This window comes from Oncorhynchus tshawytscha, linkage group LG14, assembly GCF_018296145.1.
Source record: "Oncorhynchus tshawytscha isolate Ot180627B linkage group LG14, Otsh_v2.0, whole genome shotgun sequence".
Taxonomy (NCBI): domain Eukaryota; kingdom Metazoa; phylum Chordata; class Actinopteri; order Salmoniformes; family Salmonidae; genus Oncorhynchus; species Oncorhynchus tshawytscha.
Window position 1 is genome coordinate 36882077 of NC_056442.1, and position 27884 is coordinate 36909960.

General features: G+C 40.7%; 1 protein-coding gene across 2 annotated transcripts in view; it reads left to right on the top strand.

The window, feature by feature from the left end:
* The first annotated feature begins 728 nt into the window (after positions 1 to 728).
* LOC112267141 (CD166 antigen homolog A) overlaps positions 729 to 27884 on the top strand; it is a 61324-nt gene continuing 34168 nt past the window's right edge. For both annotated transcript variants that reach the window (XM_024445266.2, XM_024445267.2), the window contains exon 1: positions 729 to 987. In XM_024445266.2, coding sequence (XP_024301034.1) covers positions 936 to 987 — 52 coding nt within the window. In that variant the 5' untranslated portion in view covers positions 729 to 935. The remainder of the gene's footprint in view (positions 988 to 27884) is intronic.

Genomic DNA, 27884 nt, shown 5'->3' on the forward strand with positions numbered 1-27884 from the left:
TCTTGCAATGCAAAGAGGCAATGTAAAATAACAGTGCGCTGCAGTTATGAATTTAAACTATGAAGAGCCACCTTGAGCCTTCCCACTGGGCAAAAACTGGTTGAATCAACGTTCAATGTGATGATGTGGAATCAACGTGGAAAACTTATTGATAAGGGAAATTCTTGTTTTTTAACATAAATCCAATGAAATCCAGTGATTTCACATTGAATTCACATTAGTTGACAACTCAACCAAATGTAAATCAAAACTAGATGTTGAAATGACATCTGGCCACTGTGTATGCATACATTTGTCTTATTTCACACATGTACAAGTGTGTATTAATTTCAAAATGTGTTTTTTGCATATCCCAGTCTCCCTGTGAACCTCTGACCGTGGGGTCACTGACAGGGTCTGCCATTATCAACAGCGAACCTGAAGCAATCTGGGTTAAGTGCCTTGCTCAAGGGCACATCAACAGATTTTTCAAATTGTTGGCTCAGAGATTCTAACTAGCAACTTTTTCGTTACTGGCCCAACACTCTAACCACTAGTCTGTGTGTGTGTGTGTGTGTGTGTGTGTGTGTGTGTGTGTGTGTGTGTGTGTGTGTGTGTGTGTGTGTGTGTGTGTGTGTGTGTGTGTGTGTGTATGCGCGCGCGTGCGCGTGCGCGTGTAATGCAGTGCGGAGTGGGATCCACAAGATTGTGGTAGATCCTGGGCGGAGTTGCTGTAAAATTCTACCCTACAGAGCTTCCCGTCGTCGCTCACTCGATGCGCTCCCACATTTGTTTGCCAAGGCAAGTGAGAGAGCACATGTTATACAGCAGTAACTGCACACAGTTAGTGAATATTTAACCCTGAAGTTTACGGAAAGAAGTTAACTGATCGATAATAACAAACATATTATCGAACTTTAGGAACAGCAGGGCAAGGATATCTGGCATTCGCCAGGATGCATTTTTCCGGCTGTCTGTGTGCCCTCCTCGTCGCGCTTGTCTACCAAGGTACTGTATGTAGCCTATCATGCATCATATCTTACATTGTTTAAAGGAAAACGGATGTCAACATTTTTAATAAACACATCATGGGAATTGCATTGTGATGATGAGTTTGTAGACGATACATCTGAAGTGAAAATACATGTCATTCGATTAGCAATCTTGATTTACACTGAGGTTTGTGAATACAGAGTTATAGCTAGTTATAGTCATGGTTAGAACGTTATTTTGCCGCTCTACCATTATTGCTCATAGCATAACTACTGCGTAACTACAAGTTGTATAGCACATTAAGTGTGTACAACCACTGGCCACACTTCGTGGGAGTGTTGAGCAGGTTTCGCCAGGTGATAGTCATGCGCTCTCAATTTGGGAGCGCTGTCCTCTCATTTTATTTCAATAATTACAACAGTAAATCGACTTTTCACAATCATTTGTGTGGTAATCGTTCATTCTGAAACATATACATTACGCATTCAAACGCGCACACTTACCAGTGTTTTCCCACGAGGCAGGAACGCCTTGCAGATTAAAGTTGGGCTTTTTTACATTCTGTAAATGTCGTTAAAGAAAGCTTTTTTTCCAATCCAACAAGTATGCACCATGTGTTTAAGCATTCAGACGCAACATTTAACCAATCTGCAGTGGAGCTCTGAATAGTCCTTTGGGAGAGGGAAAAACCTTTTCTCAGAGCTTTTCGTATTATTTTTTACGTAAATCAGAGACATGCCATTTAGTTTGAAATGTAAATCAGAGACACTCCATTTAGTATGATATATTATGTTTCGTATGGTATGTATTAATTTATGGATGTCCATCACCCATTTCATATGATATGTTACGAAATACAATAGTATAATATGTTACGAATTTTAAAACTTTCAATATGTTACGAATTTGCAAAATGCATGATTTGTTACGAATTCCAGCTAGGTGGCGCTAGCTAGGCTAGGGGTTAGGTTTAAGATTAGGAGTTAGGTTAAATCAAAATTAAATCAAATGTTATTTGTCACATTCGCCGAGGGGTTAGGTTTAGGGGAATAATTAGCTAAAAGGGTTAAGGTTAGGGGAAGGGTTAATTAAGCTGCGCTGTTGCAAAGTAGCTTAAAAGTAGTAAGTAGTTGAAAAGTTGCTAATTAGCAAAAAAAAATTAAATTGTCCGTGATGAGATTCGAACGCACAACCTTTGGGTTGCTAGCGTTTGCGTTATATGCCCGACCAACCAACTGCCCTTTGTTTTTGTCTTAAGCAACCATCTGTCTTATGTAACCATACCAAACATAACATATCATACTAAATGGTGCGTCTCAGAATTACATACAGAATAATATGAAATGCTCTGCGACCAGGTTGGGAAGGGAGGTGGGTGATCTGACTTAGGTCCTCCTCTGTCTGACACTGTCACTTGACATGCCTGTCATTGTAAATTACAGTGTGCCTCACTTGTCACTGTCACCCACTCTCAGGCATTTTTACTTGAACTGGTTGGAAAAAAGAGCCTCCCCTATAATAATAGCATGTCGCGTGTTAACAGTTTTTCTCGTTGGACTGTGTGTTGTCGTTCTGTTGCCAATTGCCGCTGGTTTTAAAATAGTGGAATTTGAAGGCCTTTAGGGTGGGGCTGTAATTTAGGTTTATAGCCCCCCACATCAACATTTGATGAGTTAACATGATGCTGGCAGTTTGGCCGTCAGTCCTCCATAAATGGTGAAACCATGTGTCTGTTTGCTTGTTCTATGGAGGATTGATGATGACTTTTCAATGTGCTGGTTACTCATTACAACTTCATACGCAGTGTCATTTTAAGAAGCACTAGGAAACCATCTAGTTATTCATCTTCATCAAATCACAAAATTCCTTAGTCTAAACACCACATATTTAATCTATCACTCATGCCACCTTGTAAATGTTGAATTGGAGGTTTTAAACTAAGTGCTCAGTTTGTGAAGGTAATTTTCAGAATAGACACCATCAGTCAGTAATTAGATACACTGTTGATCTTTTATTCCAAAAATTCTCCTCTGGCAAGCTGTTCAGGCCAATCATGACCAAAACCTCCCGCAACCTGAACAGTTTCTTTCCCCTGGCTGTGGCCCTCACTTTAGTCTCACTTTAGAGACTAAAGGACTATGCACTCTATGCTGCACACGGGATCAAGCCATCTCTGAACTGTACACAAAATAACTGCACTATACTGCATTGCACTCTGTTCATCTCTCTGCATTTAGATATATTCATACTGATACTGTGCATCCACTGTATATCAACTGTATACCCATCATATATTTGTTTACTGACTGCACATTCTCTTATATGTTTATCCTCAATCTATATAGTTGTATATAATGTACCATATGTCAACTTTGTTTAAACTCCACTGTCGGTATTCTGGCTCTAAAGGTTGTATATGACTAACAGCACCATTTCACCAAGTCACATTCTGAGTATGTGTAAACGTACTTGGTGAATAAAGGTGATTCGGATTCCATTGTTTTAGAGGGAAGCGGAGGTTGTTAAACGCAGTTCCTCCGGCTCAAACACTGAGAGCTGTGACCCTCAGCCTAGACCAGATAGTGCTGGAAAAACAGGGCCCTGAAAGACTTTTAGAACAAATAGTCTGCATAGGTGCATTGTTTTTTTTTGTTCCCTGCTTTCCCGCCACCCCTCCCCCATCCTCACCCTACCCCCCTGGAATAGACAACACTCAGTCACACCTGGTATTACTCGTCAAGCAAGTAGGGCCTTCATTTGCTAATGGACTAATCTGGCCCCTGTTTGCGTGGGGACCACAAGGTTTCATTGTCTGAGTGAAACCTCATTGAAATATATTCATCCACTTTCTCACTCTCCGTAACCAGTTTTTGTCCTGACATGATAGATACATGTTCAGTTGATTGGTGTAGAGAAAGACTGGAGCGATTTGCATTCTCAGTTTGCACTTGGGATTTTGCGCATGTCAATTTGTGTGACTGTGCACGTCACGTCTTGTTTAGAGGCGGGTTTGTCTAGATGTTTGTGGTTGTTCTATCTCCCATTGACTCCTTATACAATGTAGCCCTTCATGCAAAATGTTGTTTCATGGACGGAAAGCACACTAACATGAAACTCTTCATCCTTAATCGTAGATGTTTATGATCCAGATCCTATTTTCAAAGGAGAGTGTATGTGGGTGGGGCAAGACAGTGATATCAGATAATGCAATTGTAATATCATTATTAACTTGATGTCCTACAGTTAAATAAAGGTTAAATAATAAAAATGTAAATGCTGATGACAAGTTCCATGACAGTGTTACAGGGAGGTGACATGTTAGAATATAAATAAAGTACCACTGCCATTCTGAAAATGCCACACTTAGCTCTGAGGAGAGCGGGTGTCACTCAGGATGACATCAGCATTTTGTGTGCTCTACACTTGCATTTACGGGTCTTCAATCTGTAAATCATTCCTGTAGTATCTTTACAGAAAATGTCACCATCCTACATCATAATACTGCAAATATGGATGTTTTTAATTAGTTATTTGTGCATTGCATGACAGTATCAACAGTTTGGTATACAGGACTATATATTTATTCCTATGAGTGTCTTTCTCTCCTTTTCTGAATTCATTTCCTACCCCTCATTTAGATATGAATTACTGAAAATGGCCTTAATCACACATCATACCCAATAAACATACCACTTTTATCCAGCTTTGCAAATGTTCAACTCGCACTGACAGCTCTTCATTTCCTTCAAAGCCACTGTGGGACAGTCAGTGTTGTGTTTGAACTGACAGTTTATGTATGTCATAGGAAATTGCAATGAGCAACGTTAAATGGTCTCATTCTTTGAGGGTATCTCTTGCTTTTCTCAGTCTTTCCACTATATCATTGAAGTGCTAGAAAACAACTGGTGAAAAAAGAAAATAACTTGTATATTTCGATACGGGGCATCATATTTTGGGCAATCTGGGAGTGGGAGGACATATTAATTCTAGTAAACCTACTGCACTATTGTGGCTCTGCCTCTTTATAATTTAATCCAGATTAGGGTCACAGAGACTAATTTAGTTTTAATCCACTTTGAGGCCTCTCGAGAAAAGGGGTGAGTGAAAGATGGAACCTATCCTTTTACCCAAATGTTGTGGATGAGGGTGAGCTAGCCAATAGGTCAGGGTTCCCCAACTGGCCGCCCATGGCCCGAATTTGGCCCGCAGGTGGTTTTTATTTAATTGGGAGGACAATGTGTACAGAGACAGTTGACTAGGTGGAGGGTCCAGGATCCTACTGAGGGACCTGTAGTGGTTGCAATGGCCCTGCTCTCTGTGTGTTCTCAGTCGTTAGTAGGACCAAAATTCAGTGTCTTTATGTCTACATATCATTATGATAACTGCTGGTGAACTGGCCAATATTTACCTAGCTTTTGAAGTGGAGCTTTCCCGATACAGCTAATATCACAGGTGAGAGGGAGAGCATACAGCTCTATGAATGAAAATGCATCCCTACACTTTAGGAAAATGGGTTCCAAAAGGGTTCTTCGGCTGTCCTCATAGGAGAACCCTTTTTGGTTCTGTGGAGAGGGTTCTATATTGAACCTAAAATGATTCTTCCTCGAACCAAAAAGGTTTCTTCAAAGAGATCTCTTATGGGGACAGACGAAGAACCCTTTTAGGTTGTAGATAGCACCTTTTTTTCTAGGGGTGTACATGAGTGAGAATGGGCTGTGATATGCACACATCTAGCATAATAGATTCATTCACTCTGGTTCAATCTCTGATTTCTCCCCTGAAATGTTCAATTCTCAGTATTCACTTAGTTTAGAGAAAAGTATCGCCACTTTCTGTTAAGAGCTCAGGATTCTCCGACATTATCTGTAGTGAGAAAATGTTTCAGCACTACAGAGCTATAGTCAGGCAGCAATGAGAACATTTAAGCCAACACAGAAAACAGTGTATTTCCGCAATGTAAAAAATAGTATTCACAGTGACTGGACACACACAGCTATAAGATGTACAGCTTTGCTTAAGGAAAATGAAAGGGCTTGTGTGGCCATTGTAATCAGTCTCAAACAATGACTCACTTGGTGAAAAAAACATTTTGTCTGCCTGTGACAGTTTTACACATGAGGGTATCAGTAAAACAGCCAAGGGAGTCTCAATTACACTAGCTAGTATGATTAGCTCATCCCAGTTTTAGAAAGGAGCGGGAGATATGTTCGGTTTCAACAGTCATGATTGAGATTTCCCCTTAATCCTCCCCTTATCCAGAAAACTCACAACTCTGCTTGTATTGTCACTGGTTAGACAGGTTATAAAGGCCTGGGTTGGGTTTTATTAGACAGCTTAAGATATATGACATGTTTTACATATAGATTACATTTCCAGTCACACATTCCTGCGTGAAAGCTATAATGTAAAACTGTTGGAGAATGGCACAGAACACCCTGGTATTTCATTGAATGGAGATGCCAGCCTTTGAGTCCGCATATGTATTCTACTCCCCATTATCTCTCAGCAATCTTTCTTCATCATAGCACTCCTGCTATTCACACACAAAAAATATATTTATTTGTTATATGGAGGGAGTAACTACATTTTAGAGAAAGCCTTTAATAACAGGAGTGAGATGACTGTGCAACAGCACTCTCTCCCTAGTCCCTGATGCTGAAATGCACCCATTGAAATGTATGAGGGTATCTTTGGTTTTGGGGAAAGCCTACAGCGCACTGGAAACGTCTCGGCACCTGTTTTGGGACAAAAAAGTGAGGTTGTTTCTCTGTTTTGTTATTCACATTATCCCCCCTGCTTTCTCTGGGTTCCTGCGGACTCCACCCGACAGTATTGATGCTGACTTCTCCTGCCGTCTCCTCTCTTTGTCATGAAGATGGAACAGCCCACCCCCCCTGGGAGGGCATTGAGTATCTTCCCCCTGTTCTCCCATCTCTCATATGCGCAAGGCAATCCAAGCCTACTGGGGGAAAGTAGGTCTGGTCCATATGAAAGCTAATGACATGGCCCATAGTGAATGACACAACAATCTTAGTTGAAATATTCCTTGGACAGCTTTTTACTAGGCGTCATTTAATTAGAAGGGTTCATTAGCTATACCATTAGCTGTGTGCATGAAGAGGAAGGGGAGGTGTTCCCAAGCTCTTTGTTCTCAGAACTCATAGAAGAAAATGTATCTTGTCTTCTTTTCCTCACATTGCCTGATGGAATCTGAAAAGAGAAAAAGCAGAAAAAGCAGAAATAGCTCTCAATAAGTGAGCTCCCAAGCACTAGGAACTCAACCAGACCCACTAAAGGTCAGTGGGGAAACTGCCAAAATGTACACACACCCATAAAGTGATTATATTGCCACCTACAGTGGGGCAAAAAAAGTATTTAGTCAGCCACCAATTGTGCAAGTTCTACCACTTAAAAAAGATGAGAGAGGCCTGTAATTTTCATCATAGGTACACTTCAACTATGACAGACAAAATGAAAAAAAAAATCCAGAAATTCACATTGTAGGATTTTGAATGAATTTATTTGCAAATTATGGTGGAAAATAAGGTTGTGGACAGGTGTCTTTTATACTGATAACAAGTTCAAACAGGTGTCATTAATACAGGTAATGAGTGGAGAACAGAGGAGCCTCTTAAAGAAGAAGTTACAGGTTTGTGAGAGCCAGAAGTCTTGCTTGTTTGTAGGTGACCAAATACTTATTTTCCACCATAATTTGCAAATGAATTCATTAAAAATCCTACAATGTGATTTTCTGGATTTTTTTCCCTCATTTTGTCTGTCATAGTTTAAGTGTACCTATGATGAAAATTACAGGCCCCTCTCATCTTTTTAAGTGGGAGAACTTGCACAATTGGTGGCTGACTAAATACTTTTTTGCCCCACTGTATTTACATGGAGTCAGGGCTGAAGCCGGTGGTACTATTATATCACACCTATTTTGAATCTCTGCAATCCAGAGCGGTCTATTGAGATGACAATGTCATTGTCCAAAAGATGAAGCAGAAATAAGAAGCATTGGGCAATAAAATGTCATGCAATTTTCACTTTCCCATTCACTTTTAAATCGCTTTCTGGTCAGAAACAGTCCATCAATAATGACTGGTCTCTATTCATTCAAACTTTATTTTGCAATTTTCAGCCATGAAAACACAATGTCATATTTAGTGTAGCTCCATGAAGTATCCTGCCCCAGGGATCCAAACATAAGTGTTTTGTGTCTGCATTTGACCTCAGTAGTCCCCCATTCTAGCCTTTATAAAAGCTAGTTCTTTGTGCACTGTTGATGTCCCTCATCTATCCTTCTGAGAAGGCGGCACACTGTGGAGCCTGGAGCTATCTATGATTACATGCTGCTTCAGATGAACTTGCAGGAGTTCTCATTCAAACCCAGAGAGCGCCTCACTTTCAACAAGGGACAGACACTCAGTCACTGCATATCTCTGCTTTCTGGAGATTAAAACGCCTGTCATTTTTGCATGCCAGGGTATATAAACTCGTAAAAATACAGAATATCATATTCAACCCTTTTTCTTCAGCCCACTCACATGTCAAGAGTGCAGGGTGTACTCTTCCTTAGTTGCTTTGAAGTATTCTTCAAGGTCCTAAACATGTTGCTCAGGCAGTTTCAAATGCATGCTTCCTCTCATGCGTTGGATTCCTGGCTCTAAATCCCAGGTGGTAAAGGACTTTGTAAGAGAGTGGTATTTATGCTGATACTTATCTGGCTGTGGAGCTCTCGCTGCCTGGAATTCAAAGCCTTGTATTAGCCTTGGGTGTATGGAGTTCCTTCACCTGATGCGTACATGAAAAATCCAGAACCAAGGCTTTTGTGATCATTTGTAACAATACATTTTAGTTAATCTTTTATATATTCTGAACATAAATCTGAATGATTATTTTTACCATATGATAAAAGTATGTTAAAAGGTGTCTGGTGAGGTTGAGAACTAGACATGTTTACTTGTCACTTCCTGACCATAGAGAGCCCTTATTTTCTATGGTAGAGTAGGTCAGGGCGTGACTGGGGGGTTTTCTAGTTATTATTTTCTATGTGGGGTTCTAGTTTAGTTGTTTCTATGTTGGTGTTTGGTATGATTCCCAATTAGAGGCAGCTGGCTATCGTTGTCTCTAATTGGGGATCATATTTAAGTAGGATTTTTTCCACCTGTGTTTTATGGGATATTGTTTTGAGTTAGTGTATGTTACACCTCTTAGTTACGGTTCGTTGTTTGTTTCATTCTTTCTTTGTTGTTTTGTGCGTTTCTAATAAATAATATGTGGAAACCATATCGCGCTGCAGCTTGGTCCGATAATTATTCCAGCGAACGTGACATTGCTGGTCAGTCACTGGTTGATTCTGGCCTTAAGGGCGTGATCCTCATAAAACTGCATTGTGAACGACCACTGCAATTTACTGTTTATATAGAAGGTATATACAGTACAGTGTATTTTTTAAATTAAATCTAAGTACTCAGAATTCTTCACACCAGCTCTATTATCTTAGATGTTGAACCACTTCACTTTCAATGAAGGAAAATGATGCTCTAGTAAATGTGTCACAGTGTGGATGCCGTTGATAATGAATGCCATGTAAAACGGTGAGGTGTTTCATTAGCTAGTTGCTACTGTGCAGTAGCTGTATTCTAACCCTTCCATTGTCAGACATTAGTGGGTAGGTGAAAAGCCTCTTGTGCACCATTTAGATGGAGAACCTAATTATCTAATGGGACTCATCTTGAGAGGTCAAGTAGCCCCATGTTCCTGCAGAGAATTCTGAAAAGTACTTTAACTCCCATCGGAGCTGTTAAACCAGGGTTTCCCAAACTCGGTCCTTGGGACCCCAAGGGGTGTACGTTTTGGTTTTTGCCATAGCTCTACATAGCTGATTCAAATAATCACCTAATTATCAAACTAATCATCAAGCTTATCTATGCATTGTCACTTCACCCCTACCTACATGTACAAATTACCTCGACTAATCCGTACCCCCGCACATTGACTTGGTACCGGTACCCCCTGTATATAGCCTCGTTATTGTTATTTTATTGTGTTAATTGTTATTACATTTTTTTATTTAGTTTATTTATTAAATATTTTCTGAACTCTTTTTCTTGAACTGCATTCTTGGTTAAGGGTTTGTAAAGCAAGCACCTGTTGTATTTGGTGAATGTGACAAATAAAATTTAATTTGATATGAAAAGCTTTGATAATTTGAATTAGCTTTGTAGTGTTAGGGCAAAAACAAAATGTGCACTCTTTGGGGTCCCCAGGACCGAGTTTGGGAAACGCTGTGTTAAGCAGTGAGACAGCTTAAGACGGATCACAGGAATTTGCAATGAAACACTAGAATCTGTTCTACAATGATGAGTCTTTTGCTTTAGAAACACCTTTCATGTTAGAGAGAAGGAATTGTGTTTTCTAAAGGAATCACAAACAAATTCAGCTGCATAGTTCCGTGTCAAATAAATGCTGCATTATTCGAAGTGCCAGCCCCAGTATATGAGAGCGAAGCAGTTGTAAAATAAACTTCCAGGTGTTTCATTTTGAGTAATGGAGGTGCCATAACCCATTATGAATGTGTTTACATTCTCACCTGCAGTAGATACAACGAGGAGAGGATTTCTCTTTTCCTAATGTAATCATAGTGATTTCATTTAAATTCTCTGGGTTATGCAATAAGAGGTTCTCACAATGGAAAATGCATAACAATTGGCTAGTCATATTAGTTTATGTGTTGTATGGATGAATGGGTATGGCATTCCCCCTCTCTCTCTGAGGAATTCTCTGGATTACCTGTCCCATGCTCTAGACCTTGCCATTGTGTGTTTGCCTATAAACAGATCTGACACAGGCAATGCATCACAGTGGAGAGCATCACTACCCCTGTCTGCCATTACATGCACATTTACCCAGACAGTAATGTCTCCAGATGGCCTCGCCAGTAATTGGATCGCTTTGTCACCCTTTGGCACCAGACAGTACTTTTCCGGGTTCTCATATACATTTGTTATTGATGTCCATGCTTCATAGAGTGTTGTCTCATATTGTGATCCCCACACAGAATGTTGCTGTTGCTTGTTCTTTTGTCCGTGTGGACTGTTGCTGTTGTTCTGTACGTACGGAATGTTCTAGGGCAGGTTTTACATTTGACTATTCAAAGTGTGAGGATCCAGCCCAAGAGCTCTCCAAGCCAACGGACTCTTTAATCAGGAGATGTTTGCTGCGTGGATTCATTCTGTTGGAATGATATGAGTCATACAGCTGAAATGTTGCATATCGACAGGCTCCTGTGAAGTTATCGTGTCTTTCTGCTGCTGGTGATAGTGAAGGCAAATCAGCTCATTATCATGGGAATCGGCAAACCTCCTGTTCAAAAGCACCAATGTTGGAATATGTTCTGTACAGACAGACAGGAGGGGATACTAGTGAAAGACGCATGGCGCCAGGCTAAATGGTTTAAAGCACTTATGTTGATATATGGCTGCTCTCGTGTGGTGATGGAAGGAGAAAATGTAATGGCCATTGAGTCATTTGTAGTAAAACTAATGAAAATATGTTACACCTGAGAATGAATGCTCATAAACGAGGGACACCTAAGTGAATGGTAATACTCGATGTGAGGTGACAGTTCTAACAATTGATTGATTTGAAAGGTAAATACAAGTGTTCAACTTCTCTCCTTTGTTTCTGAAGAACGTAATAATCTTACCAGAACATAACCTTTTCAAACAAGTCATGTTCTCTACCCCACTCTGTGTATAAAATGTATTAATTTTAGTTTTATAATACTCCCTGTGTTTTCAAGCCTTTAAAAAAAAGGGAACATTTGTCAGCAGTAGGCAGTGAACTTAAATAAGCAATTTTGTCTTGTAATTGTGAGGGGAAGAGTGGCTGAAGGATGCAATTTTCTCAAAGTGCTTGAATGACATTTGAATGTATGCAATTTCTCCCATGGATTTTTGTGACAATGCCACATTTTATAATAATGGGTCAAAAGCATACTTATATTATCATTTTTCACGTGCCCACATTTGCATATTTACTGTATGTAGTACACTTACCATTTTATGCTAACTGTAATCTCGCCAAAATCCCTGCACAGAAATGCTTATTACATACTTAGTGGAATACAGCCTCTTGAGGATTTAATCATATCTTATGAAGGTTGATAGTAAATTCATTATCTTTTCTGTACAGTTGTCTGTTGGGGAACAGCTTTGCATTGCACACGTTAATTGACTGAAAGCCTACTTAAATTGAAAAATACATCTGCATATTATGATTATGTTGGGAGAGCGCTCAAGCACTGCAGTGTGGTGGTTAGAAAACGACAGGTATTAAAACCTACTGCCTCCCGAGCTTTACAGGCTGCATCCTGCTCAACCAGTTTGAAAAATACTTTTTAATTTAAAAAAAAAAGTTGTATAATTGTAAGTGTCGCTCTTTGCCAGCGAGGCCAGGCGTGGAGACAGTGATAACAGTGTAGTAATAGTTGTAGTAATACTTGTAGTAATAGTTGAGTTCAGCAGGGCATTGGGTTTTCAACTCATGCTGTCCTGGAGGCATCCATGTTAGTCACTGGACTGTGTGCTCAGTCTGTTATTGGACCAGCACAGCGTTCCCTCTCTCCATTTGTCCTTAATCTGTGTTAATCTCTCTGAGGGAGTGGAGGGGGGAGATCACTGCACTCTATTCTAGATACATGGCTCAACATTGACCTCAGGGTCAACAGGCAGAACCTTTGGCAGCCTAGCCCAGAACCCTAGAATGCGGGGGGCCAAAGAGTGTGCCAAGTCACACACAAAAGCTTTCTCTGTTTTGTTCTGCACATTGAATGTTACTTCCCGGTCCACTTTATTTAGATAGTGCATCTGTAGATGCTCTACCGACTGTCCACAGAATATCGGTAACATTTGTACTAACTATCTACTAACCCTAGCTCTAACCCTAACCTTGACCCTTATTCTAACTCTAAACTGAACCCTAACCTTAACCCTTACCCTAACCCTTATTCTAATCCTTACCCTAACCGTAATATTAGCAAGCAGATGCTTATCAACAGATAGTTTGTTGATATTATGACTGTTTTATCTATTATCTGTAGAGAATCTATCTGTAGAACATCTAAAGATGCAAAATCTGCATTATACAAATAAAGTGTGACCTCCCTTGTTATACATTTACTAAAGCAGAGTAAACAATATTATTTCTGCAAGGAAGACACTCGAGAAACGACATCTTCCTTTTGGAATTGATAGAAACTGTAACTAGGAGCGTGATATCCCCCTCATAAATCAAATCAAATATTATTGGTCACATGCACTGAATACAACAGGTGTAGACTTTACAGTGAAATGCTTACTTACGAGGCCTTTTCCAACAATGCAGAGTTAAAAAGTAAGAGAAATATTTGCTAAATAAAAAAGGAAATCGTAACTATATAGAGACTATATACAAGGAGTACCAGTACTGAGTCAATGTGCAGGGGTACGAGGTAGTTGAGGTAATTGAGGCAAGTCAGTATGTACATATAGGTAGGGGTAGAGTGACCAGGCAATCAGGATATATCATAAACAGGATATATAATAAACAATGTAGCAGCAGTGTATGTGAAGAGTCTGAATGTGTGTGTGAGTGTGTGTGTGGCGTCAATATGTGTGTGTGTAGGTAGCCATTGGATGAACTGTTCAGCAGTCTTATGGCTTTGGGGTAGAAGTTGTTCAGGAGCTTTTTGGTCCCAGACTTGGCACTCTGGTACTACTTGCAGTGCAGTAGCAGAGAGAACAGCCTATGACTTGGGTGGCTGGAGTCTCTGATATAGCCTTAGACATTTTCAACCTGTCACAGCAGTCCTCCAAAACATGTGACGTTGGTTGGTGGGCATAACATTTTAAAATACACAGACAGGATGCCCATACAGGTATTTAATCATCTGTGTGTATTATCTGCATTCCATGTGTTCATTCATGTTATCTGTGTTGCCTTCTGAGTGACCTCAAACCCCCAGTGTTTAGAATGTCAAGCAGAACACAAACTCTCCGAATTCACAGCTAATGCCCTCTTAATACCAACCAGGCTGCGGACCTTATTGGAATGGAAGACAGGCCTGGTCTGTTTCACAGTGAAGGGTTGAAAGGTCAGTTCTGTCATTAGATGTTCCACAACACAGTGCACTACTTACTGGGATCATGAGGAATCATCAAGCACCGCTATGGCAATTACACAAGATGAAAGCCATTGCCGGCAGTCTGTTGAACAAATGGACATATTTGTATTAGCTTTTTTACAACATAATAAGACATACATTATTGATAGTGCAAAGTACAAAGAAACAATGAAACTGTAGGTTCTGTTGAGTGTATACACCCATTAATCATTCATTTTGCATCGGGGAAATGTCAACTCGTGCTTCTTACACCATCTAATGAAGCACTTTCAGATCAATAGCTGGATGGTGTTTTGTTTACACATAAATATAAGTGATCAGCCTTGGGGTCGTATCACCTAACTCCCTCCACACACACCCCCATCCAAACAGTCAGGGCAGGAGTGGGGCTGCTAGCATGATCGAGAGAGAGAGAGAGAGAGAGAGAGAGAGAGAGAGAGAGAGAGAGAGAGAGAGAGAGAGAGAGAGAGAGAGAGAGGAAGTATTAATGAGCCCTGCAGGGGATGCTTTAGGCGGAGACGCGTGCCTGTAACTGAAACATACTACATGTTTGAATGCAGGTTAAACTACAGTCATTCTTACACGAAGGGCAATGGGTTAAGAGCAGCCTATAGCTTTGGTTCCTCTCTGTTTTAATCTGACTACTCCAAAGTGCCTTTCCTTGTCATTGTTGATATAATAGGCTAGCCACAAGGGTTTTGGGTGTCCAGGCTTGCTTGTGAAGTGGTTTGTTACAGGGACATTGTTAGAAACCCCCAGGGCTACTAATGAAATTGAACTGAATGGTAAATTGAATGTCAAACGAACCCAGTCTGAGAGAGGACTGGGCCTAGAAATTGTGCTCATGCTCTGCTGCTTGTGTGCTAGCTTTGCCTCAGGCAGGGAAGGATAGGATAAGAATTTTATGGCTGGCCATATGCAAAAAAAAAACGAACATGTGCTGTCTGATGCAATACCTGTTGAAGAGGTGTGTTGAGAGTAGGAACACTTTGATGTCAAGAATGTTGTCTTCAAGTGCCAAGACCATTTTGAAGTTACCTTAACAACACTTTTGTCAGAGCGCAGTCATACCAAGCCTGTCAGAATGGACCAGTGTGCTATGTAATGATTTATCTGTGAGGAAGCTAATGTCTTTGTAAAGAATAGAAAGACCCTCACACTGTTTATGCTCCCAATTCCCCCGCTTTGTCTTTTCCATAGACATGGCGGAATCAATTCAATTTCTGCAGCAATTAGAAGAAACATGTTCTTCAAAGGTCACATGTCGACACAGCTGTTGAGCAGATGTTTAGTGAATAAGCTGGAAAGAAATAACACTGAGGTAAGAATGTCTGATTTGTCATCAAGTTCATTCAAAGTCAGACTCCAAAATGTGGTTCTGACTTGGTAACCAAGAAGCTCCATTAGCCCTCCCACACTGTTCTTTCACTCTGTAGTCTGACTAGTTCAAAGTTACATTAAGTGCTTCCGTAATATACAGTACGTAACCCATAGACTACTAGACTGAGGTAGTCTCCGTTTCTGCAGAAGCAGCAGAATGACATCATTGCTACAAATCTGGATGCAGTGAATTAGATTAGGAGTTAATGGACCACAGGGGAAGCAGTGTGGCTGTGCTTTGTTAATGTCCTGATGTGGCTTTAATGGCACGCCGTTAATGGGAGATGTTGGTGGATCTTTGGGGTCAGTACTGTGAGCCTCTGTTGGGGTTTGTTCCCTGTTCCTTGTCAATCATTGGCTCATTGGTGAAATTAGCATTCAGACAATTGCAGACAGACGTTGACAACAGGAACATAGCACACATGTTTCTGAGTAAGTTCTGCACCCCACCTAAGGGCACAGCTGATTTTATACATGTGATCACTCCCTAGTGGTATGATCACCTACGTCAATGTATGTGTGTATCAGTAAGCTGAGGTTACCTTATAAGGCAACCTAGTACAGTAGTTTCTCTGAATTTATTAGAATTGTCCACTGTCTCACAAGGTCAAAATATCAAAACCAGACAGTGGTTACATCTCTTTATCTAGTTTCGGACTGACTCAGGCCTAGCCTGCAAGCACACTCTCACAACAGCCAGGGCTTAACCACAAAGACTAATATAGATAGCTTGTGCAACGTATAGTGGCAGAGTTTTTAGACACATAGCAACAGTATCTTATTATAAGGCCTGCAGCAAAACATATGAATCTTAAGTTCCCCTTAATCAATAATGGGGAGGGTCTTTGGGACCCATCCCCTACACCTCCCATGATCTGGCCCTCCCTTGTCTGGAGAGACGTCCCTTAACCACCCCTCCCCTGGGGTCCCCTCCCCGGCCGCCCCCTTCAAATACATCATTCACAACATAATGGATGTGATTTCAGAGTGCACTTATCCCGTAACCCAACAGAAGGCTGCTGTTTCTGAAAGCAGTTCCTGTACCCTCCCTGCTCATCCACAGAGATCATTTATTAGGTTTTTTAAGAGGCTTTACTGGAGCCTGCATCAGGTTTGAGTGCATAGAAGAGGACATTTGAAAGGTTAATGATTCCCACAAAATCAATTTCAGGCCAACCATGCTGGTCTTTCTAATTTGGTGGCTTTTCTTTTTTCTTATAATGTGCTTTGTCTCTTCCTGTCTGTCTCGTCCACGTACATACACATACATACATACATACATACATACATACATACATACATACATACATACATACATACATACATACATACATACATACATACATACATACATACATACATACATACATACATACATACATACATACATACATACAGTGGGGCAAAAAAGTATTTAGTCAGCCACCAATTGTGCAAGTTCTCCCACTTAAAAAGATGAGAGAGGCCTGTAATTTTCATCATAGGTACACTTCAACTATGACAGACAAAATGAGGGAAAAAAATCCAGAAAATCACAATGTAGGATTTTTAATGAATTTATTTGCAAATTATGGTGGAAAATAAGTATTTGGTCACCTACAAACAAGCAAGATTTCTGGCTCTCACAGACCTGTAACTTCTTCTTTAAGAGGCTCCTCTGTCCTCCTCTGTACATACATACATACATACATACATACATACATACATACATACATACATACATACATACATACATACATACATACATACATACATACATACATACATACATACATACATACATACATACATACGCGAACACACCCTCATTCAACCTAATGTCCTCTCTTTTGCAGTATGACACATCAGTCCTTAGACATAATGGCATAGCACAGCATAGATATAGCTTTGTAGTGTCCCAAAATTGAACTCTGTCTGTATTCTTACATAAATCCAGCTATACTAATATAGGTAGCTGCCAAATTTCATTTGGGAGTGAACTTTCCCATATAAAAAACAATTATCAAACTAAACTATAAAAAAAAAAATTCAAATGTTTTTTATTCAGCTTTATGGTAAGCATTTATTCCTAATTACTCTAAGCTCCAAGGTAAACAGCATCCCCAGATATTCCTCTTTCTAAGTGAGTGCTCTTGCCAAGCATGTGAACATTTTTAATTAAACAATTTCAGTTAATTGGAAGTTAGAGATACAAGATTTTCTCTCTCGATTGCGCTGTCAGCAAGATTCAAAGCCTTCTTTAAATGAGCATAGGATAGATTGCAGGTTGAAAATGGAAAATGTAAGTATTAATCATTTACTGAAATTATCTGACAATCCTTTCCTTGTTTCATCACTGTAAAATCAACTGAGCTATTTTAGGCATTTACTGTTGGCAATAAAGATCAGTAACATACATTTTTTATGTTCAGTGACTCCTGAGCTTGAATGCTATTGAGCTGGAACCTGTGTGAATATCAAGGCCTGTTTTCTTCTCTGTGACACTGGGATGTGGAAGGCTTCTCTCATGGGAGGCAGGTGGAGGAAAATGAGGCACCTGTTCACAAACAATGCAAAGACTGCTGGGTAATTTGTTTGCATCACCTAGCGATGGCTTAGGGCTCAGAGGAGACAAGAGATAGAGAGAGGCTTCATATTGTCTGCCTCTTTGTGTTTACTCTTCAAAATAAACTCTGGTGATGGAGAATCTAGAATAGACTTTTCAGCAGGTGTTGCTGGTGCCTGTGTTGTAGGGTGATAAAATACATCATTTTCATTATCTCCAGTACAATACCAGTGTCGCTGTCTACATATGTGAAAATGGCGCATTTCCACGCTTTATAGAAAATAATATGAAGTTAAAAAGTTTTACCCGATGACATCATAAAAAGTTAAAACATTTTAAAAACAGTCATTTTCAAACATTGTGAGATTCGCAGTGATGTGGAGAGCAAGAAAACACCCTCCCTCTGGCTAGAAACTCGTTGCAGGTTTTGAAAATGACCGTTTTATTTTTTACATTTAAGCCTACCTTTTGATGTCACAGACAAATGTTTTTTAGGACCTTTCTTGTTATTGTTTTAACCACAGTTCATAGAAACGCGCTTTTTTCACATACACTCTGTGGACACCACTTCAAATGAGTGGATTTGGCTATTTCGGGCAGACCTGTTGCTGACAGTTGAATAAAATCGAACACACAGCCATGCAATCTCAAAAGACAGTAGAATGTCAATAGAATGGCCCGTACTGAAGAGCTCAGTGACTTTTAACGTGGCACCGTCACAGGCACTGTCAAATTTCTGCCCTGCTAGAGCTGTCCCGGTCAACTGTAAGTGATGTTATTGTGAAGCGCCCAACATCAGTGCCCGACCTCAGTGACCTTTGTGGCTGAATGTAAGCAAGTCCCTGCAGCAATGTTCCAACTTCTAGTGGAAAGCTTTCCCAGAAGAGTGGAGGCTGTTATAGCAGTGAAGAGGGTACCAACTCCATATTAATGTCTGTGATTTTGGAATGAGATGTTCGATGAGCAGGTGTCCACATACTTTTGGCCATGTAGTGTATGTAGACACTGGTTTGGTGCTGGACATAATGAATGCGGTTGAAAAGTGGCGGAATTGCCCTTTAACCTGTTGGGTGTCTTTTCAGGGCCACATCCTGGATAGTATTAGAATAGTATCATTATGCACCGATCAAACAAAACATAGGTAACTGTGTATCATGCACCAACTTTATTGGCATTGAGCAGTTGAAAGACGTCTAGTTTCTAGTCCTTCATGTTTTTATGTCTTTCTTCTCCTTTGTTTCCTGAGTATTCCCTGCTACCACAAAGAGAGGGAAAATGGGGGACCTGATCCTGTCTAGTGGCAAGTCTGCACAGGTACTGACTGAGGTCTCCTCAGGATCTGTCTTGGACAGAGATGACAGGAGATGGAATTTCAGTCATTAGATGACAATGGATGCGGGACAGGTGGGACTGCAGGCTAGGTGTGGTATGAGCCCTTAAGACGTAAGGTGCTTGTATTTGTATTTATTATGGATCCCCATTAGCTGCTGCCTAGGCTACTCTTCCTGGGGTCCAGAAAAATTAAGGCAGTTATACATTTTTAAAACATTACAATACATTCATAAAGGATTTCACAACATATTAGTGTGTGCCCTCAGGCCTCTACTCTACAACCACATATCTACAACACAAAATCCATGTGTACATGTGTGTATGTTGTTGTGTGTTTGTATGCATGTGTCTGTGTTGCTTCACAGTCCCCGCTGTTCAATAAGGTGTATTTTTATCTGTTTTTTTTATCTAATTTTACTGCTAGCATGAGTTACTTGATGTGGAATAGAGTTCCATGTAGTCATGGCTCTATGTAGTACTGTGCGCCTCCCATAGTCTGTTCTGGACTTGGGGACTGTGAAGAGACCTCAGTTGACATGTCTTGTGGTATGGATGGGTGTCCAAGCTGTGTGCCAGTAGTTCAAACAGACAGCTTTGTGCATTCAACATGTCAATACCTCTCACAAATACTTTCAGCCAGGAGAGATTGACATGCATATTATTCATGTTAGCTCTCTGTGTAAAACCAAGGGCCAGCCGTGCTGCCCTGTTCTGAGCCATTTGCATTTTCTCCCCATCCTAGCTACTTGTATCAACATGTTTTGACCATGTATCAGAACTCAGGATAAGACTCAGATGCACACATCACAGATGTTTATTGGCCCAAGCAGGGGGAGGCAAAAGACAGGTCAAAGGCAGGCAGAGGTCCATAATCCAGGGCAGAGTCAATAAGGTACAGAACAGCAGGCAGGCTCGGGGTCAGGTCAGGCAGAGGTTCGTAAACGGGTTAGAGTCAGGCAGGTACAGAACGGCGGGCAGGCTCGTGGTTAGGGCAGGCAGAAATGGTCAGAACCGGGGAAACTAGGAAACAGAACTTGAGAAAGCAGGGAAACGGGAAATACGCTGGTAAGACCTGACAAGACAAGACGATCTGGCAACAGACAAACAGAGAACACATGTGTAAATACACTGGGGATATGAGGAAGATGGGCAACACCTGAAGGGGGTGGAGACAAGCACAAAGACAGGTGAAACAGATCAATAACATTTGCTTCCCTCCAGGCCTGAGGTCACGCACTTTCTAGCAGGCTTAAATTGAAGATATGGAAAATAGGAGTGGCAATATAATTCGCTATTATCCTCAGTGTTTACTTATTTACACGAAGATCTCACCAGTCATCTCAAACAGGCACAGCAGCTCAGGACAAGTTCCTTTTCAGCTGAGGTAGAGAACTCAGTTTATATGCCCCTTCTCCTCTAAGAGCTGCATGTTAAATATATTTTGTACTTTTCTGGAGTGACTGTCACTGTAACACAACCATTTTTTGGTGTGGCCAGTAAATAGAGTATTCACTATAGCTGCATCTTTCCTTTCTGGTATTTCCTTCTTCTGGTACACAGGAACTCACAAGGAATGTGTTTCTTACAATGCCCTTCTTGCATCATCAACAACATATTCTTTACTACTCGTCATAGAGGCTGCAAATTTGTCAGTTCTGTCAGTTCTTTTGAAAATGGGGCTGTAGGCCTAAGTGTTGCTACACTAGCTCTGTGTCGAAAATAAAGCCAATGTTCCATCTGGAGGTTTTGTCACCATACATGATTGACTCTAATATCTGGGGAATCTACAGTAAGTCACATCTCCTATAGAGGACTGATTCATCATTGCACAGTTCAACAGAGCCCGGGGAAACACTTGTTTTGGTCTCAGTGTTAAAGAAACTACATGAACATTCAAATGTACCCTTTTCAATAAATAATTGATTGCAAAATATATAGCCTAGCTTTGAAAGTGAGAAAGAAACCTTGGGTTCCTCCTCATTTTTCTGCGTCTCAGAATCTCTGTACGAAATGTTTTAGTCATAATCCCCTCAGCCATAGAATTGATGACCTGAATTGATAAAACCCCAGCTTAATTTAGACCCCATTAGAATTCTAGAATACTGCTGTAGATTACTGATAATTTACAAGATAAAGCTCATTTTTTCACACATTTCAAATAAACAGACATAGCAAGTTAACTTACTTTTAAAGAGCACAACCTGACACCACATTCATGGCAATAGCAATAACAGAAATTTAGTCTTCCATTGTGTGAAGACTCTCACTATCAAAAAAGGATTAACACTCAACACGACAAAAAACCCTAGAGAATTTCATTGTAGTACATTTGATTAAATGACTCACTCAACATGTACCAAGTATAATATATTATACTTATAAATAGTATTTACATATATATAAATACAATTATCCAAAATGTGACCAATTTTCAGAAAGTATTTGAAAACCCACACAAAGTAGACGATATGATTGACAATGATTCTTAATTCTGTAAAAATGTGAACATCTATTTCGGAATGTAGGTAACCTCTCTCAATAAGATTTAGTACAGACCAGGCCTGACACAAAATGTAGAAATAGCAGCCTACTGTGACAACAATTCAGTGAATGCAACAAGTATTAGATAGAGGCAGATAAAGAGAGAAGACACAAAACACAACAGTTCAGAAACAATAAAATATTTGTATGACAAAATATTTCACACTGTCACTTTAGTGTTTAGCCTTAAACATGTCATGGAACTTCTGGAAGCACTGCCTCATCCTGCAAAGGGGCACAGAACACGTAGAGCACACAAAGGATGTTTCTACTACACATCTCCAACTCTTTGCCCTGCGTCCACTTCGGATGCAGACCACACACCCGCTCTATTGCCCTTCAAACTTCACCTGCTTTCAAATGAGTTACAACTCAGTCTACACACCCTGGTGCCACAAGCTTGGCTCCCCTCTTCCTGCCACTGTAGCCATATCACAAAGTGGATGTACAAGCTGCATTTTGAATGCCTTCAGTGACCAAAGCCTGCAGTTTCTGGGAAGGGGCTTTGTAGGGTCCCCGACACAATGTATGCATTTATGATGGCAATGTTGAGCATCCCCCAAAACACATATTTCCATCATTTTCTGCCTGCGTGTCCAACATTGTAATAGCTCCTCAGTTGGTCAAGATGGTCAACCCCCTCCCATTTTCTTGTTCTGGAATAGATATAAGTTCCTACCACTTTTAAAAACAACTCCAAAACCCCTGCCACTATCACTTATGGCCCAGGCTGTGTGGTACAAGGGTGAGACACACTCCATGGAAATGTAGGCTCCCCTCTCAGGTGTACTCTCCCTCTCCATCTTCTTCCTCCTCTCCCTCTGCTTTCTCCTCTCCCTCTGCTCTGTACTCTACCTCTGCTTCATACTCTCCCTCCTCTCCATGTTTGTCACCCTCCAGTCTCCTCTCCCTCCTCTTTATTCTCCTCTTCCTCTCTCCCTTCACTTTCCTCTCGCTCTAACTCCTTCCTCCTTGCGCCACATCACTATCCCTCCAATCATCTCTAACTCCTCTTGCTCCCTGCCTTTTGCTGCTGAGCCCTGATTTTACACATCACTTCCCTCACTTTCACTGACCTAGAGGAACAGAGGGAGAGGAGAGGAGCAACAAATAGGATATTTGTGGTCAGGAACAAAATCTCTCTCTCCCTCTCACACTATTTCTCTCTCTCTTCCTTCCTCTTTCTTTTTCATAACCATACACATACTATCTTCCTAATAAGGTCTTTCCATAATAAATTGTGTGATACAGTTACTCACCCCCCCACCCCCACACACACGCTCTCTCTCTCTCTCGCTCTCTCCCCTCCAATCAACTTCTTTTTTTTGTCTGACAGACTAACTACAGAGTTTGCCAGTGTTTGCTGATTAGTTACTAAATTGGGACAGTGTCGAAATTAATTGTATCGGTAGAAACTGGACTAAACAAGCAACTTGTTAGCTATAAACAAATATCCAACTCATAATATGAGCTCTGCACGGGCATCTCCTACCCTAACACGACAGCTAAGCTGTCAAATAATAGGTAAACAAAGCAATGTATAGCCTATGAATATCTGCACCTAGCAAACATGACAAACCATAACCCAAGCCCAACCGATAAAAACAAATTACTCTAGCCTTCATTCCGGTGGCTAGTTAGCTGGATGTCTTTATGGCTAGCTAGTGAAAGTGACAACTGAGCTTGGCACTTTGTGAGCGCAGCCCTAATTTTCCACAACACACAACTTTTCTTGCCTGACAGACTAACTTGGGCTGTTTCCAAATGAATTACATCGGTAGAAACAAGACAAAACAACCAACTAGTTCGCTGACTATATACAGCTAAACACTGCAACTACTTCCATGAGACAGAGAGCAATCATTCGAGCTCTGCCGCTAGTGTGCTCACCTGTACCAACCATGTTAACATGACAGGATTTGCTAATCGGAGTGTTATTGCCCAAGTTTCACAGCATCAAACATTGACAACACCAAACATATATCTGCTGTTTACTTACTTCCCTCACCTCATCACTTTTCAAAGTGCAAAGTGACATGTCCAGATCAATTTACTGTAGGGGGTGTAGACATTTCATACATTTTTTTCTCTCTTTACTGGTCCCCCATGCGAATCAATCCCACAACCCTGGTGTTGCAAGCACCATGCTCTACCAACTGAGCCACACATCACCAACATAGATGCAGCTTATTTTACAGTGAACAGTCGTGTCCGCTTCTGCGCCGTCATTTTGAGTAATGAAGTTTTAAAAACTTTCAAACATCCAATGACGGAATACCCTGTATCCAATTTCTGGTTGGTGACAACAGCCACGCGAATACGACAACAGGTTGCTAGCAAGTAGATTTTGCGATAGTGACACAGATATTATTTTTAGAAAAACAAGGCTGTTCACGGCCGCTATAGTAATTTACAGAAAGGCCGTCGACGGCCGCTATGATTCAGTTTCCTTTACCCTGTCGTGTCTAATCATTAACCTAGTTGGGCTGGATAAAGTCTGCTGAACAACATGTAGCTTGTCAGGGGACAGCATCAGGCAGAACAACATGTAGCTTGTCAGGGGACAGCATCAGGCAGGACACCATGTAGTTTGTCAGGGGACAGCATCAGGCAGAACAACATGTAGCTTGTCAGGGGACAGCATCAGGCAGGACACCATGTAGTTTGTCAGGGGACAGCATCAGACAGGACAGCATGTAGCTTGTCAGGGGACAGCATCAGGCAGAACAACATGTAGTTTGTCAGGGGACAGCATCAGACAGAACAACATGTAGCTTGTCAGGGGACAGCATCAGACAGAACAACATGTAGTTTGTCAGGGGACAGCATCAGGCAGAACAACATGTAGCTTGTCAGGGGACAGCATCAGGCAAGAAGAATGGACAATAAAGAGCACAACACAGATGGCCGGGTGCTCCCATGATATAGCGGCATGGTGCGTTGAACAAAAAGGGCCCTGTGCGATAAGGTTGTTGTGCAAGTGTGCTGTCAGTCATCCATCAACGAGATGATTACACCCCTTCCTCAGAGAGTGAGACAGAGAGAGGGAGATGGAAATAAAGAGTGAGATGTGCAGCTGTGTGTCACAAACCTGTTCAACTGGTTGCTCTATGCATGTCAAAAATGTTTCCTAAGAACAGGAATCAGTTGAATAACATTGACTTGGAATCATTGTGCAAATTAGCATATGAAACCCTGCCATTGTAACTGACTTACAATGAGCTCGATGAATCGGTGACTGAACCCCATTGATACAGTATGGACAAGACAAACATACAGTAATTCAGCTTTTATCCTCAGCCTCACATTCCAATCTAGTTACATTAGTTAGCTCATAGTACTGAACAGCTGTGAGGAAATGGTTGGCTAGGCTAAACTGCTCTGTATTGTTTTGTTTCTTCAGATTCTAGATGAAAGAGTTTGTTGAATTACTGTTCTCTGTGCTCTCTCAAGAGACTCCAGGGATATGGGATTCAAAATTCCGTGGTGCTTGCTTAATAATTCACGAATACATGGAAGGAAAAGAAAACTGTCATGCAGAGTTAAGTTTCCTTTTATTTCTGCTGCCTATACAAGTAGTGTTCACTGTAGGAGTCTGGCCTTTCTGCAACCAGTATTGATCTAGTTAGAGTGGTTCTCCTAGCTGCTCTCTAACCCCTGCATTCCCAGCTATTTGCCATGGTGCCTTTGTGGACATGCGCCACGGGATCACCATTCATTGCACAGCCCGTCAGTTTCACCACTTAATAAGTGTGGGCTTATTTTTTGTATCTCTCTCCGAAGAGGTGTGTGGCACAGAAAGAGAGAGAGATAGAGAGGAAGAGGAACAACAGAGAGAGGCAAAGGAGAGGAATGCAGGCGGGGTGTGGTGGGGGGGAGCTGATTTCCCCAGTGAGCGCATATCAGAGCTGTCTTCAGCTGTCTCTCCTCAGGGACAGAGCCACCTTAATCAGGAACATGAAAGTATCTCCCGTCCTGTGGTGCCGCTGTCTGTCTGTCTGTCTGTCTGTCTGTCTGTCTGTCTGTCTGTCTGTCTGTCTGTCTGTCTGTCTGTCTGTCTGTCTCTCTCTCTCTCTCTCTCTCTCTCTCTCTTTTATTTGATTTCCCATTTCCACTCTATGCAGTATCAACTCATTTCCACTGTATGCAGTATTAACTCATTTGAACCTGAGGATTTGACTTTGAGGATTTCACATCAGAACTGGTGATCTGAACTTATTAAAAGTCCAATGCAGCCCTTTTTATTTTAATATCAAATAATTTCTGGTTAACAATTAAGTAACATACTGTGAATGTTTTCAATTAAAATGATCAAAAGAAACAAAAATAGCCATTTCTCTTGCAATAATTTAGCTAGGACTGTCTGGGAGTGGTCTGAGTGGGAGGGGAAAACTGAAAATGAGCTGTTATTGGCAGAGAGGTTTGGAACTCTCTTTGTTATAGGTCTATTAACTAATTTACCTCATGGTGATGTCACCAGGCAGGCCAAAACTCTATCTCACCAAAACAGGCTGAAATTTCAGCCGGTCTTTTCAAACAGTTCTTACAATTTCATAGTATTATTCCAACATAGTGTGGAAATATATATAAAACACAGGAAATCTAATTTTTGACTGCAATGGGCATTTAAATCTTCAGAGGACATAACCATGTCATAATATGTCATAACAGCTGACTTAACGTGACATAACTTGTCATAATATGGTCATAACACTGTCATGGCACATATATCTAGACCTGTTGTGACATATTGTGTTATTTTATGACTGGTTATTACACCTACATAAGAGTGTCAGATACCACAAAACCTACCACACAAAGCAAAACATTCCATTACACCATAGCCTACTTGTCAACAGTATGTTTATGTTATTTTAACATTTTCTGAGATTGACCATGTTAAATTATCATTGTAATTGGCATGGCCGATTAATTAGGGCCAATTTCAAGTTTTCATAACAATCGGCAATCAGGCTTTTAGGATGCCGATTATGGCCGATTACATTGCACTCCACGAGGAGACAGCATGGCAGGCTGACCACCTGTTACGCGAGTGCAGCATCAAAAAGACCTTGTGGCTGCAAGGAGCCAAGGTAAATTGCAAGCTAGCATTAAACTTATCTTATAAAAAACAATCAATCTTCACATAATCACTTGTAAACTACACATGGTTGATGATATTACTAGGTTAACTAGCTTGTTCTGCGTTACAGATAATCAATGTGGTGCCTGTTAATTTATCATCGAATCACAGCTTACTTCAACTTGATGAAAAGCGCATTCGCGAAAAAAGAACAATCGTTGCAATAATGTACCGAACTATAAATATCAATGCCTTTCTTAAAATCAATACACAAGTATATTTTTTTAAACCTGCATATGTAGTTAAAAGAAACTAGGGAAATTGTGTCACTTCTCTTGCGTTCAGTGCAAGCAGAGTCAGTGTATATGCAGCAGTTTGGGCCTCCGGCTCGTTGCAAACTGTTGAAAGGCCATTTATTCCTAACAAAGACCGTCATTAATTTGCCTGAATTTTACATAATTATGACATACCATTGAAGGTTGTGCAATGTAACAGTAATATTTAGACTTATGGTTGCCACCCATTCGATAAAATATGGAACGGTTCCATATTTCACTGAAAGAATAAACGTTTTGTTTTTGAAATGAGATTTCCGGATTTGACCATATTAATGACCAAAGGCTCGTATTTCTGTGTGTTTATTATATTATAATTAAGTATATGATTTGATATTTGATAGAGCAGTCTGACTGTGCGGTGGTAGGCAGGCAGCAGGCTTGTAAGGATTCATTCAAACAGCAGCTCTTAGCAATGCTGGGACGCACAGCGCTGTTTATGACTACATGCCTATCAACTCCAGAGGTATATCAAAGCTATATGAAATACAAATGGTATAGAGAGAAATAGTCCTATAATTCCTATAATAC